The 22313-nt window shown below is 38.3% G+C and overlaps 1 protein-coding gene across 33 annotated transcripts in view; it reads right to left on the bottom strand.

Moving 5' to 3' along the window:
* col13a1 (collagen, type XIII, alpha 1) overlaps positions 1–22313 on the bottom strand; it is a 201571-nt gene that overhangs the window by 120851 nt on the left and 58407 nt on the right. For 28 of the 33 annotated variants that reach the window (XM_031905313.1, XM_031905314.1, XM_031905320.1 and 25 more), the window contains exons 3-4: positions 7834–7878; positions 778–785 (exon numbers count right to left, since the gene is read on the bottom strand). In XM_031905313.1, coding sequence (XP_031761173.1) covers positions 778–785; positions 7834–7878 — 53 coding nt within the window. The remainder of the gene's footprint in view (positions 1–777; positions 786–7833; positions 7879–22313) is intronic. The other 5 variants (XM_031905318.1, XM_031905326.1, XM_031905335.1 and 2 more) reach the window with 1 other exon arrangement.

The following is a 22313-nucleotide window of genomic DNA, read 5'->3' as shown; positions in this document are numbered from 1 at the left end:
TTCCACAGTGTTGCATTGGATCTGGTAAAGATCCATGGGATCTGCTATCCAGAAGGCCGTTTCCCTTAAACTCCATTTTAATCAAATAATTAAAATTGTTAAAAATGAGGGCTAAAGTCCATGGGAGATTTTGTATGACATTGTAGAACTAACAGAATGCATCCTACAAATTGGAGATAGTTGCTTGGGTTAAATATAATGTGTGAACTACATTAAAGGACTGCCATCCGACACAGCACTGCCAGAAGGGAATGTCGCATGCTGCGTCTTTATCCGATGACATAAAATCTGATGGTGTTGGACAAACTTTTTTTCCATTATAAAATATTGACTGTCGGAAGAAGATGCAAGACGCAAAACGCATCATTCGAATTTATCTGAGCTGACTTTGCATTACAGCTGTGTGGATCAGATTTTGTAGGATCCTACAAAATCTTGTTGTGTTGCATGGCAGGAGCAGATAAAATCTGACCATAAAATCAGATCATAATCTCCCATGGAGTTTAGCCCTTAAGGCATGGAAATCCAAATAACGGAAACACCCCTTATCTGGAAAAGTTCATGTAAGGAGCATTCTGGATAACAGGTTCCATATCGATAATTCTCAGAATGACATTGTCCCCAACTAAAGTATGCACAAAGTGATTTTTTTGTTGTTCATATTTATTAAGATACTAGGATTACAGTGTTTGTCTCACAAATCTTTGTCCGACCCCCTTTAAGCCCATTACCGACAGGAACACAGAAGAACCAACTGGAATCATGAAAGTTACTTACAGGTGGTCCTGTGAAGAGAAAAAAAAATAGTGAGTAACTGTACATTTTAAATTATCTTAAAAATACATAGTTCTGTGAAGGCAACAAGTATACTTTACTCAAAAGTGATCAATAAACCTTTTAACAACAAAAGGAAAGTTATGCTCACCCTAAACATTAGAATTATAAAGAAGGGGGGTACAATCAGGATGTGACCACACAATTCTTACAGAGGAAAAGAGAGATCCTCTGTAGTCACCCATATGTGTGTGCAAAAATGCCCACCCCAAAACAAGGATACATATTCTATACATTGCAATATATTTAACAGCCATGTCAGGGCAGAAGGCAGATTTAACATCACACACCAGACTACCTATCTTATGCGTATGCTGGCAATAATATACATGATGTGTTTTCCAAGCTTGGAAATCCATATCAGATAAAGAGCTTCAAGCGTTAAAGCTCCTTGCTCTAATTAGTAACAGTGCAATGTGTACCGTACATATTCTTTCCATTGACACATTACAAACAGAAGCAGGTTCCTGCTCAGTCAAGAGATATTAATAATAATGACAATCTCTTTCTCTGCATTCTCATATTCGCCAAGCCCAGTGCCACAGCTCAGGGCATACCAAGTTAATATCAGCATTAGCTTCACTTGCTGCAAGACACATATGGCTATTGATGCAATGCGCTAACGGAACCCTGGAATTACTGTCATGTCTGGGCTAGGGGCAGTTTTAAGGTTCCCTAGTGTCCATTCATACACGTGCAAGCCATTGATCACAGCATGCTATGTGGGCACACCTCACAAGGTGGCCATACACGGTAAGATTTAATCGTTTGGCAAGGTCCCCATACATGGGCAGATAATCTGCCGAATCACTCTAAGGTACTCAAATCGGCAGATGAAATCTTATTGTGTATGGCCACCTTAACAAGGAGCATGTATGTGTGCAAGTGCCTTGTGGGAATAGCTACAATGCATGCTCAGTTTTGCTTCCAAAGTAGCAATTTGTACTTGCATTTGTAAATAAGGTCATTGTCTCCTATCTGTACAAAATGTATCTTGTCATGTCACAACCAGACAACTGAATGCAGTTGCAACTACATTGACATATAACTGCAAACTCAATAATTTGCAACCACTGATTTTAACTAATTTTGGTGAGAGTGAGCTGTATACTGTGAAATAACAATTCCAAGCCAATTTAAAAATATAAGTGCTTAAAGATCAGATGGAGTAGAAATTGTTAAACCACTTGTGCTTCTTCTAACTTAGCTATATCTATCTAAAAAAATCACTTAGGCAATTAAAGTATTAAGCAAGTAAGCAATTCAGTTAACATGGCACTTAGGTATGGCATCCTTTAGTGCTTGCTCACTGACAATTTGAGTGGCATTCTAATAGATGTACTAAATGCAAAGCTTTGGAGAAAAGCCTTTTATATCTACTCTGCACTCTGCAATACCAGGTATGTTACCCCCTCTATGTATCTGCCTATGGTGGCTATAGTTGTGGGGCCCTGTGGGTTGTTTTATGATGAAGTCTGTTGCAGAGGTCAGTGTTCCAGAGTAATGATCATGACCCTTATGTTTGTCTGTGTTTGCTAAAAATACAGATAAGTACAATATATTATTGCTGATTTCTTGGAAGTTTGCATAAGATTAACAGATGCATTAACATTAAGCACTAACATTATGCACTAAAGGTCCCCATACATGGGCCGACTATAGCTGCCAATGTTGGTCCCTTGGACCGATTCGGCAGCTAATCGGCCCGTGTATGGGGAGAGCAGAGCGGCCTGGCCTACCGATATCTGGCCTGAAATTGGCCAGATCTCGATTGGCCAGGTTAGAAAATCTGGTCGGATCGGGGACCGCATCGGCTTGTTGATGCGGTCCCCGATCTGACTGCCCCATTGCCGCCCACATAATCCGATCGTTTGGCCCCAGGTAAAAAACGATTTGATAATTTTTTTTTTACCTAAATGCTCCCCGATATCGCCCACCCGTAGGTGGGGATATCGGGGGAAGATCCGCTCGCTTGGCGACATCGCCAAGCGAGCGGATCTGCTCGTGTATGGCCACCTTAAGAGTAATGGTTATCTAGTAACAACTATTGTCACATTCCTTTAATAAGACTGTGAAGCATTTCCATCACAATCACCTAAAACGCCCCAAACCCAAACTATGTGGGTTGGACATTTACTAAATACATTCTTACTATCTTAAGTACCTCCAATAAATAATTGCCAACTGTGTATCCCCCACTGGTTCAGGCATCCCTCACTATAAATGTTCTTAGAGACCTCTTCTGGGGTTATTTAATGAAAGATATTAGGGTAAATTACTATTATAAAGGTAGCAGGCAAAGTAAAAAAATATGAGAGAAGTGCAGAGACCTGATGTTAAGATTATAATGTAATACACAATAGACATGAATATCCTGTAAATTATATCCTTCTAATATACAGTTTGGTCATTTCCCTATTGTACCAAACTGTCAATTATATCCTTATAAATGGTGCTTAGTGATGTCATCAGGTATAATCGGGGCTTAGTGATGTAATTTCTGTCACATGACTTAGTAAAACTTGAATATTACAAAAAAATATACAGTATAAGTACCCCCTGTTGTAAAATATGAGGATATTAGATGTCACCTTGGAGTTATGTGACTTATAATATCCCTATATTTTACAGTAGGGGTACTTTATTCCTTCTATAATACACAAGAACTTTGCATATCCTTTAAATTATATAAACGTTGCTTAGTGATCTAATCAGTTAAAATTAGTGCTAAGTGATGTAATTTCTGTCACGACTTACTGAAACTGTATTCTAATAAATAAAGTACCCCTTGTTGAAAAATTTAGGATATAAGAAGTCACCTTGGCATGGGCGTCCGCAGAAAATTTTCCAAGGGGGGGCAAGTAAGCTAGCATCATCCTGCAACAGACAAATATATATATATATATATATATATATATTTAAAAATATATTTTTTTTTTGCAGGATGATACTAGGGGAGGCTAAAGATGGCCCATACACAGTCCGACCTACAGCTAATGTGACACTTAGTGGATTCGCTGCTGGCGTAAAAAGTTAACCTCCCAACTACCTCTTGCCGTTCCCACTGACTACCAGGGATACTGTACAAAAGTGCGGGTGGGGGTGCTTTTTTTTTTTTACCCTAAAATGTTTAGTAAAAGTATTCATACGCGCACGCGGGATCTGCAAACATTTGTGTTTGTGATCAGTTAGCTTAAAGGGGTAGTTCGCATTCAATTCACTTTTATTTTTAATGGTTTTTCAGTTATTTAGCTTTTTGTTCAGCAGCTCTCCATTTGGTATTTCAGCAGCTATCTGGTTGCTAGGGTCTTATTTACCCTAGCAACCAGGTAGTGGTTTAAACAAGAGATGGGAATATGAATAGTTAAGGGGCCTACTTAGAAAAATAAGTAATACAAAATTATAATAATAATAAAATTGTAGCCTCACAGAGCAATATTTTTTGGCCCCCATTTGAAATCTGTATAGAGGCAGAAGAGAAAGGCAAATTATTCAAAAAAATTAATTAGAAAGACCAATTGCAAAGTTGCTAGGAATAGGCCATTTTATAACATACTAAAGGTTAACTTAAAAGTGAACCACCCCTTTAGATGTGTTTATGTTAGTTTTATAGCAAGAAAGGCAGTGGGTACTGACTCCCCATTATATACAGTGAGACGCAGTCCGTATTTACAAACCCAGCACATTATATACAGGTACTGATAGATGCAGTGGGTACTGATGGCAGATATTCAGGCCCTGGCACTATAACACTGGCACTGATACACAACATTGGCCCCACTGTAACTTACTATAAATGAACAAAACAATGACAAAAAAAAAAAAAAATGGTGTATAGTACCTGTGTATAGTGCCTGGGTATAGTGCCTGTGTATAGTGCCTGGGTATAGTGCCTGGGTATAGTACCTGTGTATAGTGCCTGTGTATAGTGCCTGGGTATAGTACCTGTGTATAGTGCCTGGGTATAGTACCTGTGTATAGTGCCTGGGTATAGTGCCTGGGTATAGTACCTGTGTATAGTGCCTGTGTATAGTGCCTTGGTATAGTACCTGTGTATAGTGCCTGGGTATAGTGCCTGGGTATAGTGCCTGGGTATAGTACCTGTGTATAGTGCCTGGGTATAGTACCTGGGTATAGTACCTGTGTATAGTGCCTGTGTATAGTGCCTGGGTATAGTACCTGTGTATAGTGCCTGGGTATAGTACCTGGGTATAGTGCCTGGGTATAGTGCCTGGGTATAGTACCTGTGTATATAGTACCTGTGTATAGTACCTGTGTATAGTGCCTGGGTATAGTACCTGGGTATAGTACCTGTGTATAGTGCCTGGGTATAGTGCCTGGGTATAGTACCTGGGTATAGTACCTGGGTATAGTGCCTGGGTATAGTACCTGTGTATAGTGCCTGTGTATAGTGCCTGTGTATAGTGCCTGGGTATAGTGCCTGGGTATAGTGCCTGGGTATAGTGCCTGGGTATAGTACCTGTGTATAGTGCCTGGGTATAGTGCCTGGGTATAGTGCCTGGGTATAGTGCCTGTGTATAGTGCCTGTGTATAGTGCCTGGGTATAGTACCTGTGTATAGTGCCTGTGTATAGTACCTGGGTATAGTACCTGGGTATAGTACCTGTGTATAGTGCCTGGGTATAGTGCCTGGGTATAGTGCCTGGGTATAGTGCCTGTGTATAGTGCCTGGGTATAGTACCTGTGTATAGTGCCTGTGTATATAGTACCTGTGTATAGTGCCTGTGTATAGTGCCTGGGTATAGTACCTGGGTATAGTGCCTGGGTATAGTACCTGGGTATAGTACCTGTGTATAGTGCCTGTGTATAGTGCCTGTGTATAGTACCTGTGTATAGTGCCTGTGTATAGTGCCTGTGTATAGTACCTGTGTATAGTACCTGTGTATAGTACCTGTGTATAGTACCTGTGGGATGAAAACTGCAGCAAAAGTTGAGAGTTGGTTCTTAGGTAAAGTTACAGCTGCAGATTGTTCTTTTCAGTCTTTATTTCTGTTTCCAGTTTGCAAAATCTCCCGATCCCTGTGTGCATCTGTGCTCTGATTGGTCAATTTTACTGTCTGTCAAGGAAGCTGTGCTCTGATTGGAGAATCCACAAGAAGAAAGATCCAATCGGAGCACAGCAAAAACGGGCTTGAGAGGAAAGTGCAGAAACGGAGTAAGGTTTTTGTTTTTTTGCTACTTTTCCAGGGGGGGGCAAGTGCCCCCTCTTGCCCCCTTCTGTGGACGCCCATGCACCTTGGAGTTCCATGACCTGTATAAAAGCACTTGGTCTTCAGCCTTGTGCTTTTATATGTTTATATCTATATGCTTTATCCCAGATTGCTCATTCCCATGTGTGATTCTGAAATAAACTGCTATTCAGATTAGAATCAAATCGTGGAATTGTGGCAATCCAGTCATTCATCTAACTGCCAAAATATTAGATGCAGAAAACTGTAACTAGGGATGCACGAAATACACTTTTTTCAAATTGAACCTGGGACTACATATTTGCATATGCAAATAAAGGTAAGGAAGGGTTAAAATAAAGTGTGCATAGTACACAGATAAACTATAGCAACCAATCAGCAGGTATCATTTACTGGTCACCTGTTTAAAAGCAAAAATCTTATTGGTTGTAATGGGTTACTGCTCTTGGCCAACCATAGTGACTTTTACTACATAAGGGGGGTATGCGTTTGGATTCGGTTCAGATTCCGTGTATCTTGAATCTGGGATTCCGTGCATCTTGAATTGTGACCAGTTATTTTTATCTCCAGTTAATCTGCGACTGGTACCCTAGCATGTAATAAAGCATCTTACGGCAGGCTGATCAATACATATATGTGTGTGTAATAGCAGTTTTATATTAACTGTACAACACCAATGGGCCCAGTCCCACAACAAATGATTTGACTTAAATACAAAATCTTCAAAAACAAGTCAAGCAAAAATTAGGGGTTGGATTTGGTTCAGCTGAATCAGAATCCTGTATTTAGATTTGGCTGATCCTAAACCAAATCCATGATTCTTTGCCTGATCCTTTTTCATCTCATAACATGTTAATTTTCTTTTCAAATTTCATTTGCATGATAACTGTATTTGATTCTTACTAATTTGTGTCCTATGTGTATATCTAAAGTGTATTACTATATACTATATATCCAAATTAACTAAATTAATTTACATTCATGTTTCTAAAGTAATACAGTTCTGTTATACAGTATATACACCATGTTCTATAACTCTGTAAAATATACCCCAGTGCCAATTATATAGCAAATATAATATTACTGCTTTGCTTATTTAGTGAAAAATATTATGCTTAAAAGATATTATATATCACTCACATCTGGCCCAGTCCCAGTTCATCCAATGTGTTCAGTGCTTTCTGTTATTAATTATCACAAATTATCAATAGGTTCAGCAGAAAAGCAACAGAAAGCCATTTTCCACCATTGCCCTAAAATTAAACTAATTAGCAAGTTTCATATATATGTTCATAGCAGTTGCTTATGAGGACTTAAAGGACAAGGAAAGGCAAAGTCACTTGGGGGTGCCAAAATGTAAGGCACCCCCAAGTGACTTTAATCGCTTACCTTGTTCCCCGGGCTGGTGCCCCTGTTAGGAGAAAACAGCACCAGCCCGGGGTACCTGTAGCGAGCGCTTCCTCCTTCCTATTCGCGCTGCTGCTGATTGTCTGGGACAGGCGCATGCGCAGTAGAGTAAAAAAAGCCGACTTCTCTGTTAAAATTCAGCTTTTCACTCTACTGCGCACGCGCACGCAGCAACCCAGGAAGAAGGAAGCGATCGCTGCTACCCCGGGCTGGTGCTGTTTTCTCTGAACAGGGGCACCAGCCCGGGGTAAAAGGTAGGTAATTAAAGTCATTGGGGGTGCCTAACATTTTGGCACCCCCAAGTGACTTAGCCTTTCCTTCTCCTTTAATACAATATATACAACACTGCTGCATTAGAAAATCTGCAGGCAAATATACAGTACCTGTCTGCCCCTTTTGTCCTCTCCTGCCCCTTACTCCAGGAGGCCCTATGTTGAAGAAATTCAACCGGTTAGGGAGCAAGTCAATAATTATTTTAGGGAGATTGTGTTTTGCCACCTCGAAACGCAATTTCGCTTTCTTTGAAAGCCTTTTGTATAAAGTATACATTCCACAAACTGCAAAAATAACAGCCAGATTATACAAACACCAGCTGATACATGTATATGCCGCTCAAAGTCTCACAAGCCATGTTATTTGCTCATGCAGTGAACAATATTAGGAGAAATTAAGAACAAGAGCAAGCTGAGCAGCCATAAACATTCAAAGAGCTGTGACTTTGTAATCACAAAATTAGCATGAAGATGCAGTGGGGAATTACAAAAAGCTACACTAAAAAGCCAGAATGCATACATGCCACATGTCATGATTTTACTTGGACTATTCCAAATATTACCAAAAAAGCAGGGTTGAAATGTGGTTTAGTTTGAAATAATTTAAGTGTCATTAAAATACAAATTATACATGTTGGCAAATAAAAAAAAGTCCTGAAATTTTATTCTAGTAACCCATTACAAAGAAAACTAGAAAAAGAAAAGAAACAGCTGCCTCTGCATATTTCCATGTTTTAACTCCTGTACTGATTTAATTCCTAGAGACAGTAGTAGGCTAGAATAAACACTAAATAGTGATCTATTTGTAAAAGCCCTATGCTTGCATCAAAATGCACTCCTTGCTCTTCTGCCTTTGGTGCCACTCAACCCTTCCTGCCATCCGTTCTGACTTGAGTGCTGCTGGGCCTATTGCTGCAGGGGAACCCTGGACCTACTGTCACCTCCTGGCCAGACAAGGTTCACTTTGTGTCCAGTATCACTAGGCACAGCACACTTGCACCTCGAGAACTGCGTGAAGACATCACGTGCCTGCTGAACACCACAAGTCCAACTCCCCTGCAATCACATCTGATATGCAACAAAATGTGTTTGCCATTGCAGTAGTTTGGTGAATTTTGTGCAATTGTAGTAGGCACAGTGCAATTGCCCCAATCACATTGCCCTTTGTGACTGCAATGACACTGTAATTCTGCCAAATAACACTGCATTGTGGGAAAAAATGGGGGGGGGGGGGGAACATGGCACTTCCCCTCGAAACTACACTTTGCCACTGCACTTCAGATGTACTTGTGCCCTATTATTTCTACCAATGTACAGGTTTTATCCGAAAAGCCATCTCAATACTGAACAATAATCTTTCTGTAAAGGGCTGTATAAATGTGTTGTTGCTACATATAGAATAATAATCTCTGATATATATTATGCATATACAAACTGCTCCCAACCTGTAAATCTTGCACTTAAGCACTGGAAATATAAGGATTCAGCAAGATACTACTGTTACTTGTGTGGAGACATGCTCAAAAAGTAATTAAATTAGGCATCATATAGTTTATACCATAGCAAACTGAGCACTCTATGCCCCATCCCTTTTATATTAATGATTACTTCTATTAAAACCATCTTATTTAGTTGTAACAGATATGCTAGGTGTGTATTTAGATCTTTTGCAAGTCAGTTTTACTGCAATGGATTGGGTACATTTGTCCTTCTGATGCATGAGCAGCACAGTAACATGATCTCAAAGCTTTATAGGAATTTCCACCTGCTGCCCAGTGGTATGAGACAAGTAGGTGGCATTGGCAGGAGTAACTCATAAAACAGATCACTAAATCATGTAATGTCTAGAGTAAAGAAAATGAATCTGTGTGTATGTATATATATATGTGTGTGTATATATATATATTTTTTTTTATATTATACAGCAACTACATTGACTAGTTACTTATAGATCTATCTATCATCTATCTATTCAACCATTATAATGAATTCATGGTGCACCAACATTATCTGCAACACTGTACAGCTAATGGGGCAAGAAGGACTATAAGTGCTAAATAAAAGAGCTCATGTCAAATGACAACATATAAACATATAAAGTCATGCTGAAACAAATAAGGTCCGGTGTATCCCCATGACAGGTGGTACTAGATGGAGATGCAGGACACTTCGCTTCAGTAACCTAAGCTTTTGCTGGTGCTATTATAACACATTTATGATTTTAGTACGGCTATGGGACTCGTTATCCAGAATGCTTGGGACCTGGGGTTTTTCGGATCTAAATTATTTGAACAGTAATTAAACCCAATATGATTGTTTTGGCTCCAATAAGGATTTATTATATCTTAGCTGGAATCAAGTACAAGGTAATGTTTTATTAGTAGAGAGAAAAAGGAAATAATTTTTAAAAAAGTAAATTATTTGATTAAAATGGAGTCTATGGGAGATGGGCCTTTCCGTAATTCTAAACTTTCTGGATAATGGGTTTCTGGATAAGGGGTCCAATACCTGTAATGTTAAACTGCTAATATAATGCAAAAAAAACATTAATTAATGTAAATACAAAAAGCACTCAGAAGCATTTTACACTATATTGAATGGGTGGGCATTTTAAACGTAGTATATGTCTCGAGTATATCTCGAAAGTCACAAAATTGTTGTACCGAATGATTGTAAACAGCAGCAGAACCTTTCCGAATTCTGAAAAAAACGGCTAAAATACGCTCGGAGCGTTCAAATGAATGCTCCGAGCGTCCGTGTCTTAATAAATCTCCCCCTATTGCTTGCGTTTTGCCATAAAATATTTCGATACAATACAGACTTTTTTAGTTTGTCCAAACTGTTCCCCCAACTAATAAAGTTGAACTCTCAGGCAACAGTTGATGGCCACAGGCTGGACAGCCCTAGTGCAGTTCATAGACTCACAAATAAGGTAGGCAGCTAATAAATATAGGCATATGCATAATGTTACATGTCCTAGTACAGGTATGGGATGCTTGGAGTCTAGGGTTTTTCCAAATAAGGAGTCTTTCTTTAACTCTTTTACTGCCAATGACGTATGGGATACGTTGTGGCAGTAAAAGGGCTTAAATGCCAACAACGTGTCCCATACGTCGTTGGCATTTAAGCGCTGCTCTCTGCAGCGGCGGCATGTGCCGCCGCTGCAGAGAGCTTCTAACAATGACAGCCCTCCTGGGCAATGTGCCAGGGGGGCTGTCATGAGGGTCCTGCGATTGATCGGGTCGCAGGACCCTCCAGGAAGCAGCAGACACGATCCCTACTTCCCCCCCAGCGCCGGCCCAACTGAAGAGGAGGCGATCGGGTCTTCAGGACAGGTAAGGACTGTTTTTTTATTCTTGCATTTACACACTTAGACACACATTTACATACATTTACACACACTTACAGCACACATTTTAGCATTTTTTTTTTCATTTTTCACACTTTTATACACTTATTTACACTCATATACACACAACTTTTACACATGTATACACAAACACTTTGTTTTTTTTTTTTTGTTTTTTTCTTTTCATTTTACCACTTTGTTTTTAGTTTCTTTTACCTAAAAACTGTTTATTTTGACAGCGTGACTATTCTGACCACTAATTACACTGTCATGTGACTTATTTTGTTGTTTCACTGATTTGCACAATTTTTGTGGTTTTATCACATTTTATCCCTGTAAGTGTTCCTAATCTGTTTTTAGCGTAGCTTTACCAGGTGTAACTTTGGTGTACAAAAATAACTTTGCCTATTTTGAATTCATCAGAATGTGTACTTTCCAAAAATATATGGTTTTCTGGGGGTCTCTGTATAGTTAGGGGGGTTACAGCACATAATACACTGTCATGGGGCTCTGTGTGCAAAAGCTGAGTTGGCAGGCGAGAAATCCATATGCACTATTTTCGTTTTGGGGTCAGTACATACCGCAGACTTTGGTATATCTATGCATATTGGGCATCAAACTGTTCAGTAGGCCTCTGGTGTTCCTATTTGGGGTGTCTTGCCTTTGTACGCAAGAAATTGTGTGAGATAAATGCGGCAAATTGCAACATTTTTAGGCGATTTTCTGAAATGTCATAAAAACCAATAACTTTAGAAAAGCTTTGCAGATTGGTACTTTGGTGTAGAAAGGACTCTTTACCCTTGTTGGATATGTCAGAATGTGTACTTTCCAAAAATATATGGTTTTGTGGGGGTCACTGTATAGTTAGGGGAAGTTTTGGCACATAATACACTGACAGGGGGCTCTGTGTGCAAAAGCTAAGCTGGCAGGCGAGAAATCCATATGCGCTATTTTCATTTTGGGTTCAGTACATACCGCAGACTTTGGTATATCTATGCATATTGGGCATCAAACTGTTCAGTAGACCTCTGGTGTTCCTATTTGGGGTGACTTGCCTTTGTACGCAAGAAACTGTGTGAGATAAATGCGGCAAATTGCAACATTTTTAGACGATTTTCTGAAATGTCATAAAAACCAATAACTTTAGGAAAGCTTTGCAGATTGGTACTTTGGTGTAGAAAGGACTCCTTACCCTTGTTGGATTTGTCAGAATGTGTACTTTCCAAAAATATATGGTTTTGTGGGAGTCTCTGTATAGTTAGGGGAAGTTTCGGCACATAATACACTGACAGGGGGCTCTGTGTGCAAAAGCTGAGTTGGCAGGCGAGAAATCCTTATGCGCTATTTTCATTTTGGGTTCAGTACATACCGCAGACTTTGGTATATCTATGCATATTGGGCATCAAACTGTTCAGTAGACCATAGGTGTTCCTATTTGGGGTGATTTGTCTTTATCTGATCTTTATCAAGAAATTGTGAGAGATAAATGCGGCAAATTGCAACATTTTTATGCGATTTTCGAAATGTCATATAAATCTGCAAACTTAGGAAAGCTTTACAGCTTGGTACTTTGAAGCAAGAAGAAATGTTTACCCATTATAGATTCGGGGGGATGTATGGCTTTCTGGGGTGAGTGTACTTTTTTTGTAGCATTATCCCACATAAAGGATGTAAATGTGTTGATTTTGCAGGAGCTGAAATGATAGATCATATGGGGGTATGTTCCCATTGGGGCCTCTACATGCCACATACTTAGGTAAACCTATACATATTGGGCATCAAACTGTTCAGTGGACCCCTGGTGTTCATATTTAGGGTGTTTTATCTTGGTACCTAATGCTATGTGGGAGATAAGATGCTGCAAATAGGAAGCTTTGAGGGGATTTTTGGAAATGTCATCAAAATTGCTAACTTTAGAAAAGCTGTGTGGCTTGGTACTTTGGAGTAGAAAGACATGGGTACCCATTTTAGATTCGGGGGAATGTGTACTTTCCAAAAATATATGACTTTCTGGGGTGAGCATACTTTTTACTAGCTTTATCCCACATATAATGATGTAAATGTGTTGATTTTGCAGGAGCTGAAATGACAGAAATGACAATACATTTGGGGATATGTTCACATTGGGGCCCCTACATGCCACATACTTAGGTAAACTTATACATATTGGGCATCAAACTATTCAGTGGACCCCTGGTGTTCAAATTCAGGGTGTTTTATCTTGGTACCTAATGCTATGAGGGAGATAAGATGCTGCAAATTGGAAGCTTTGAGGGGATTTTTGGAGATGTCATCAGAATTGCTAACTTTAGAAAAGCTGTGCGGCTTGGTACTTTGGAGTAGAAAGACATGGGTAGCCATTTTAGATTCGGGGGAATGTGTACTTTCCAAAAATATATGACTTTCTGGGGTGAGCGTACTTTTTACTAGCTTTATCCCACATATAATGATGTAAATGTGTTGATTTTGCAGGAGATGAAATGACAGAAATGACAGTACATATGGGGTATGTTCACATTGGGGCCCCTACATGCTACATACTTAAGTAAACCTATACATATTGGGCATCAAACTGTTCAGTGGACCCCTGGCATTCATATTTAGGGTGTTTTATTTGGTTACTTTATGACCTGTAGGAGATAAGATACTATAGACTGGAAGCTTTGAAGCGATTTTTTTAAAAAATTACAAATTTTGATAAAAACCAATAACTTTAGGAAAGCATTGCGACTTAATAGTTTGGAGCAGACAGACAGTTGTGCCTATTCTGTATTCCCCAGAATCTGTTCTTTCCAAAAATGTACAATTTTCTGGGATAAACCTTCTGTTAGTGGAATTTTTGGCCTTGAAATCTAAAGTATGCAGCTTTCTGGAGCAGTGCTTTGGAAATTTGGTAGTGTACTGCTGGGAGTTTTTGACCTATACAAGTGAGAAATCTCCATAAAACTATATATATTTGGTATTGGCACGTTCAGGAGACATGGGACTTTCCAAATCAGTTGTATATTCGTGCATAAAATAATTTTTGTGTCTAGTATGTGTGATTATATTATGGAAAATTTGATTTTTTTTTTGCATTTTTAGACATTTAGAAGCCTATATCTTGTTACAGAATTGGAATTACACAAAAATTCTACCATATTTTGAAAGCTTAGGTTGTTCTGAAATAAACGATATATTGTTTTCCTGGGTAAACTAAAAGTCCCCCCGAGGAAAGGCCCCTAAATTGAAACAGTGCAAAATGTTCAAAAACTGTCTGGCAATACAAGTTCCACTTTGACCAAAATGGCTGGCAGTAAAAGGGTTTAAGTGGAGAACTGTTTTACCACTGAAATGGATTTATGCAGATTAGATACCATGAAAGGCAAGGTACTGTTTTTTTAAGTGAAAAGAGAGATCAAACTATCTGCCTAAATAGGTCCTTATAGAAAATGGCATTTACATATTTTCATACTTCTGGGATTCCAGGTAATCTATTCCATCCCAGATGTATATGCTTTGGGCATGTCCTATGGCTATTTTATAAACTTGCAAATGTGAAAGCTTTTCCAGTAACACATCAGCAGTAAGAAAAGTATAGGCTATCATGATATGAACTGGCTCTAAACAGTAAATGGGTTGAACACTGTGAATTTAGTATGCATTTCCCAGCTTGCAGAGGAGTTTAAACAAAATATTTTTTATGCTTTAGATGTGATCTGTTGTTAAAATGTGCTAAATGTGCTGCCAAGGAACAATCAGCTATCGTTCTCAGCCTTTCCATTACAAGGAAGCTGAATGAAGGCACAGATGTAAAGCCATATAAAATATATAAACCTTTTAAGTTACAATACATTCATACAAACATTTACCCGAATGAATGAGATACGCTCGGGTGCAGGCACATGTAGCCAAAATACGCATAAAAACGCAATAGAATGAAAAGTCTCGCGTTTTTATGCATATTTCGGCTACATGTGCGTGCACCTGAGCGTATCTCATTCATTCGGGTGCAGGTAGGAGGCGGATGGCTCTATTTTTGGAAAAAGCTTTACCGCTTGCCGAAAATATACGCCAGGCACCTTGTCTGACATTAGCCTTACATAAAGGTGTTTTATATGCATTCCTGTGCAGAGACTTTTTTTTGCATTAGTTAACAGAACCTATTCTTTTCTATTGTGCTTGTAAACCCTGCACGGCACTGAACTACCGAATGCAGTTGGAATGTTGTTTGTTGCCTCTCACCTGAATTCAGTGATTCAGTTTTGTGTAATTGGTACAGGCACAATAGAAAACATATGATCCTGTGTGGTACTATAAAAAAAAAAGCTGCTTCATGGAAGTAAAGGTCATACGTTCCTCTCAGGAACACATGTAAAACACCAGTGTGTTGAACTGGTGGAGTCAGAAAAATAAAATCATAGAGAGTATATGGGAGTGTGGACACATAAAAGTAGCTTTTATTCATTTTACTTAAGCCTTTGATGAAGCCCTGCTGCAGGGCAAAATGCATAAGTCTGGCAAACAATTTATCTGTATCTTATTACTATTATTATTAGTATTCTATTATTGACACTGCCAATATTCAAATGCATACAATGTGTTAAATGTTTTTCATTAATTTGTAATTTAGACGAATTAAAGTTCAATTTATTTTTTGCAAGTGCACCCTCACATACTGTACATTCTCTCCTTTTTATCCCTCTGGGTTGACCATGGTGGCGTGGCATTCATGCTCTCTGCCTGACTCTGCCTGATTTTCTGCCTGAAACTTCCTTACCTCGACATATAACTATTTTGAATACAATACAGCCAGGCCAACTGAAGGTGACAAAAGAATATTTTTAAAAATATAGATTCATTAATATATAATGTATTCAATATGCTGCCAACATTAGTTTCAATATAGAAGTACCTTAAGTAGCTCTTCAACTGAATTAATAGGCGAATGCTAATATACTTCAGACAACTAAACATTTTCCAAGATAAGTGTCAGCATTTCAGATATCACACATTCAGACTAACTTCGTGTTTTTTAATTAGTAGGATCTGCACAAACAATACGGGCATCTTTTCATATGGCAAACCTGTTGTCACAAATCAGTACCACAAAACCACTTCAAATTTGAATGCTGCCGCATCCAACATTATTAACAATAATTCATACAAGATACAGGTATGGGACCTGCTATCCAGAATGCTTGGGACTTGAGGTTTTCCAGATGAGGGGCCCTTCCGTAATCTAGATCTTTATACCTTAAGTTTACTTAAAAATTATTTAAACATGAATAAACCAAATAGGATTGCTTTGCTTAATTAGCATTAATTATATCTAAATTGGGATCACGTACAAGGTACTGTTTTATTATTACAGAATAAAAGGAAATCATTTTTTACAATAGAAAATGATTTGAATATAATGTCTGTGGGAGATGGCCTTTACATAATTCGGAGCTTTCTGGTTAATGAGTTTCCAGATAACAGGTCCCATACATGTACCATTTAATTCCCAGCACAAATCCCTGATAGTTTATACCCTGATGTCAGTAATTGACCCCTAATATTTTTTTCTATCTCTATTCTGTCAATAGGCACTTTATGGTATTTTACCAACTTTTGCAAAATTCAGTACATTGGTTGGAGCCTCTGAGAATTCTGTACATTTTCATTTACTTTTAAAACAATAGTTTATCAGGTATAATATTCAGGGATGCTCTGCATCTATTGTATTCATTTTTGTATTCAGACGTATTCATATTTAAAATATTCCACAAAATAGTCAGTCCAATTCTGAATCACATCCAAACCAAAATGTGCATCATTATCAAATTCGAGAAAAAAAATGTATATATTTTGAATTAAAAATCATCATATCCAGTTATCCAGAGATTTAAAGTCACATAACTTTAAGGTTCAGATACAGTTTGGTTGAACTTGCAGTAATATTAGGGATGCACCAAATCCAGTGAATCCCAAAACATTCTGCAGCATTTGGATTCAACTGTATCTTGGAACATAATACTGGGTTTGGTGCATCCCTAATAATTACTTTATTTGGCTGTCCAATGATGAAAATATCAGCTGGAAGGAATGTAACCTATTTTGAATTGCATCATAGAAAAACTATTCAAATTTCATGCTGTTCACTGATATAAACATCATGGAAAAAATACCCACATGACATTAGTCTAAATAAAAATCTGTAATCCAGAGGTTTAAATACTATGTACAAAACAGATCACAGCTGGGTTCTGTTGCTGTGATACTGTAGCCTCAGGGATTAGCAAATACAAGTAGAGTATGTTGTAAAGGTGTGAATTCTTCAATAAGGAGCCTGTTTCCTTTGGTGGCTAAGGAGAGAATTTAACGTGGAAGTGGTTATTTCTACAGTAATCACAGGACTGGGAAACAATCTAAAATATCCATCTGCGGATCCAGCAAGGAATGCCTTGCTTACTCTTTCTGCTTGAAAATCACTTTAGAAGTGGCTATGATTTATAGTGTAACCCTGCCTTCCAATCTGCCTCATCCCAAAACTCTCAAAGCCCAGCAGGAGTGAAATGTTCTAGGTGCTTGCTGTTTGGATGCTGGCACGTCACTATGAAATGTCACTATGAAACCTAGGTCAGCGATGGTTGCAATAGTCATATTTAGCTGAGATTTGCTTACAATAAAACCAAAGTTGCTATTTCATTATTGCCTTATAAGGGGTTAAGACCTATTGTTTTCAGCAAAGCAAAATACATGGCTTCATATGGCTGCTTTAGTAACTAGTAATTTATCCAGGATCTCCAAGACAGGGGGTCTTGGGCAATGACTCTTGTTGCATATGGCACATGTGCCAGTTGAGTTTAACACATGCTTCGCACTATCATTTTTATGCTAATGTAATCCAAACAGAATTGCAAGTCAAATCAATTTCATTCAAAGTAAAAGGCTATGTAATATATGTGCTTAAAGCAAAGCTGCATTTTGTGGTATAAATAAACATATGCTGATACAGGTATGGGACCTTTTACCCAGAATGTTCAGGACCTGGGGTTTTCTAAATAAGGGATCTTTAAGTAATTTGAATTTCCATGCTTTAAGTCTACTAAATGTACACATTAGAAAACACAATAGGATTGTTTTGCCCCCAATAAGGATTCATTATATCTTAGTTAGAATCAAGTACAAGGTACTGTTTTATTATTACAGAGAAAAAGGAAATCATTTCTAAAAAGTGGAATTATTTTCTTAAAAGTCTATTGGAAATGGCCTTCCTGTAATTCAGCGCTTTTGGATTACAGGTTTCTAAATAACATATTTTCATTCTGTCATTGTTTGCACAGTGATTTTATTACTTTAACAGTACTAAAGACATCATAAACAGTCGAGCCTCAAAGACAGGTGCAAGTGACATGCTATAGGAAAGAGTGGTCCTTCTGTTTAGTTGCAGGTTAACTAAATAGCTGCCTACTGAGTCAGTCATCAGGAACCAGTTTAAAAACAAACCACATGTCTGTGAACACAGTGTGCAGTTTTTGGATGAGTTTAATGTTTTGTTTAGCAAATACCATATGCCCGTGCTTGTAACTTCCACCTTCAGAGGAAACCTCCTGTTGTGAATACAGGCCAAAATATATTTTCAGGTAACCTTTAACCTTCAGTCTAGAGTCACATGTAGGGAAACTAAACAGTAAGATCCAGGGGGTAGAGAAAAGAGACAGATGATGTATATGTTATTTGATTTACCTTCTTTCTCTATAGCTGTTTTCTACAAACATAAATGGATAGGCAACGCTACTATCTTCATCAGTGTGGTCCTGCTTCTTCTATGTTGTGGACCAGTAGCATGATATAATTAAACGAATATTAATATGACATCACAGAATGGATATCAATTAGACTTTTGGCAAGCTGCAAGCATAAGGATGTCTGATAATACAATGTCATCTGCCCTGTGGGCCTTCATTTAGACAGTCCTTATCTACATGAGAACTGCTTGTCTGGCTTTAATCTTAGGCAGAAAGAATACTATTGAGATAAGTACTTTAGCTATGATGAGGTCGCAGTAACTGGCACATTTTATATAGGGGATAAAAAGAGATATTACCTTCAAAAACCTTCTAAGAAATACTATTTCTTGCATTTTCTTTTAGGTTTCAAATAATTTTGTGTTGACGTATATCTCAATCAGTGCCAGCCAAATGGAGACCCACAGGCCTGATGCAATCCTACAAGGCATTTTAATGGCTTCCAGACACACCAATATCTCCATAGAGTTCTTTGAACTATATCTTTATATAATTATAATTAACTGAACAGTTGGTGTAATCTTTAGTTGGAAGCTCATGGGTTGCCTGTGGCTCTCAAAGGGTTTGTTTCTTAGCTCCTGCTTTCCAAAGAGCTATAAAGACTGATTTGTGTTACATAATCATTTTAATACTATCTAGATCCCAGACATATGTTATGTCACATAAGTAACCCAATTAGGGCCGTGGCAGCGGGCAACTAATCTCCCTGATATGCCACCCCACCGGCTTGAATGTAAATCGCCAGTGGGATGGCATATGCGGTGCCGCGATTTTGGGAAATCGCGGCGTCGCATATGCCATCCCACCGGCGATTTACATTCAGGCCGGTGGGATGACATATCGTGGAGATTAGTCGCGGCAGACTAATCTCCCCGTCTGCCACGGCCCTTAATGTAGAACGTTAAACAGGGCTATAGTAGTAGGTTGGCATATTATGAGGAAGTTTTAGGAAAGCGACTGTAACTATAACTATTGTCTCATTGCTCCAAATACTACTGAATGACAGGCACTCTACTTAACTTCCACCATGGAGTGGTGACACGCAGGCCTCAGCACCAAATGCTCCCCTCTGCTCCATGTGCATCAGAGGAGCAAACACAGAAAATGTATTAATTACAAAATCATATCATAAGAAACAAAGCCCAATGAGTTTCAACCCAATAAAGGGTCTTCATCAGGGTAAAAAAATAAAAAGGGGCAGAAGGAAAACATACTCACAACAGAATATATACCCTTGCCTCTTTACCCAGCCTGTATTTACTGTGTCCAGTTACTTTTTGCTCTTGTGATTATTTTTGGAGTTACTGAATGGGTTTTCTCCAGTGTCTCTGCACCTCTATTATTTTTGACAAGGTGTGCACGCTAGCATTTTGCAATACTAATATTCTCCCACGTGCATCAGAGCACTGACAGGCAGAGAGGGGAGTTTTGTCTGTCACTGTTCTCCATCAGAGTTAAAGGAGATCTATACCCCCCAAACAATGTAGGTCTCTATGAAAATAAATTTCATAAACAAGTTCATAAGTAAAACCCTGCTTCATCTAAATAAACCATTTTTATAAAATATACATATTTAGTTGTATGTGCTATTGGGTATTCCTAAATAGAAAGTGCCATTTTAAGAATTAAAGGGGTTGTTCACCTTTGCGTTAACTTTTAGTATGATGTAGACAGTTAATATTCTGGGACAATTTGAAATAAGTCTTTATTTGTTATTATTTGTAGTTTTTTGATTATTTCAGTTTTTCTTCAGCAGCACTCCCATTTGGAGTTTAAGCAGCTATTTGGTTGGTAGGATACAAATTATCTTAGCAACCAAGGTGTGGTTTGAATGAAAGACTGATATATGAATAGAAGAGGATCTAATAAAAAAGTAAGTACTAAAAAGTAACAATAACAATTAAACTGTAGTTCCACAGAGCAATAGTTTATTGGCTGCAGGGCAATCGCCGATCACTGCATCTTAGCCCCGCCCAGTGACATCACTACCCCGCCTCTTCCTCGCCCAGTGATGTCATGGCCCCACCTCTTTCCCACCCCCATGATGTCACCATTCATCCTCTGCCCGGTGAAAAAAGCTGGCAGAGGTGGCAACCCTAGTCCCTGTCAAGGGCTAAGGTAACATGCTTAAATGTCACTGATAATGAAAATGGAAACATTAAAGAATCTAAGAAAAAGGGGGGTGTGGGGTGGAGAGAGAAATAGAAAAATACTTCTGAAGCCATAGAGATCCCACATGTCCTTCAAACTCGACTAGAGGAGTAACATCATTTTGTTTTTATAGCACTTAGCATTGAGATTTTCTCCCTTATTCTGACACTTGTGCAACTGTAAAAAAATAGCAGACATCGCTGCTCAATAAAGGCCAAGTGCAGAATTATTTAGATTACTGCTCTCTACAATAAACTTTAGGTTCATCCTCAGGTTAACTTTCTCATATACTTTCCAAAAAAAAGATCTCCCTTACTTTTGTTGCCATGTAAATCATGTAATCAAATTTTAATTTTATGATTTCTTATAAAAGCCATAATCCCGCCTCACATAACTATAATCTGTAACATAACTTTTTATATCTGGAAGACAACCGGGGACATAACAAGTCTATAGCACATACCAAACTATACTCTCAAGGACATAAGAATGTTGACAGCCTGGTTTTCTTGCTGTATTTATTTTGCTGCCAGCAAGACAGCTCCTCTAATGAAATTTTCTCATTTAGGCAGACATCAGTTCAGCCCAGGTCACAAACTGACTGTCAAATATCAAAGGCAGGGATGCAATCCTAATCCTTTTTATAACATGCAAATGATTTCCACAGGCCCCCCACCCTGCTGCTTGAGAAGTAATACTATCATCATATCATGCAGCACCGAGCCCTTCAAATAGGTTTCAGCTTTTCATCTTCAGTTAAAAGTCTATTTTAGTCTTTCTGATGCTTCTTTTTAAGGAAATTAGGGCTTATGATTACAATTTCATGGGCCATCCTTCTTTCTTAAAGACTGAAGCAATTTTATTCTCTTTTATGAATAAAGAGGCCCTTATTTCCAAGTTAATTTTAAGCAGAGGTTTACACTTAATTGGAGCACTTAAATAAAAGGCACAAAGGTGTCCGTTTATTAAAGTTTGTAAAAAAATGTCTACAATCCTTCGGCCATGGTTGTGAATATTCTTGCAACAAAATCAATGGTGCTCCCATGTTTACTAATGTGCGATGAGACGAATTTGTCTTGCACTAAGTGGCATCATTTATACAAGTGTAACAGTTAATTCCAGTGTTATTTCTGCAGAGTTTTTTGGTGCTCATTTATTTTAACTGCATAATCTGACAAAAATGGCGCCACTGGCAATGCCACATATTTGAATAGTTTATAAAGCATTTGTATTTATTAGCATTTTATAAATGTATTATTAAATATACTCATGCCCAATAAAGTAATATCAGGCATGAATGATTTTCCCATTATATT

The sequence above is a fragment of the Xenopus tropicalis genome, chromosome 7 (assembly GCF_000004195.4).
Source record: "Xenopus tropicalis strain Nigerian chromosome 7, UCB_Xtro_10.0, whole genome shotgun sequence".
Classification (NCBI taxonomy): domain Eukaryota; kingdom Metazoa; phylum Chordata; class Amphibia; order Anura; family Pipidae; genus Xenopus; species Xenopus tropicalis.
Note: the sequence above shows the minus strand (reverse complement) of the source record. Positions and strands in the feature narration are given on the sequence as shown.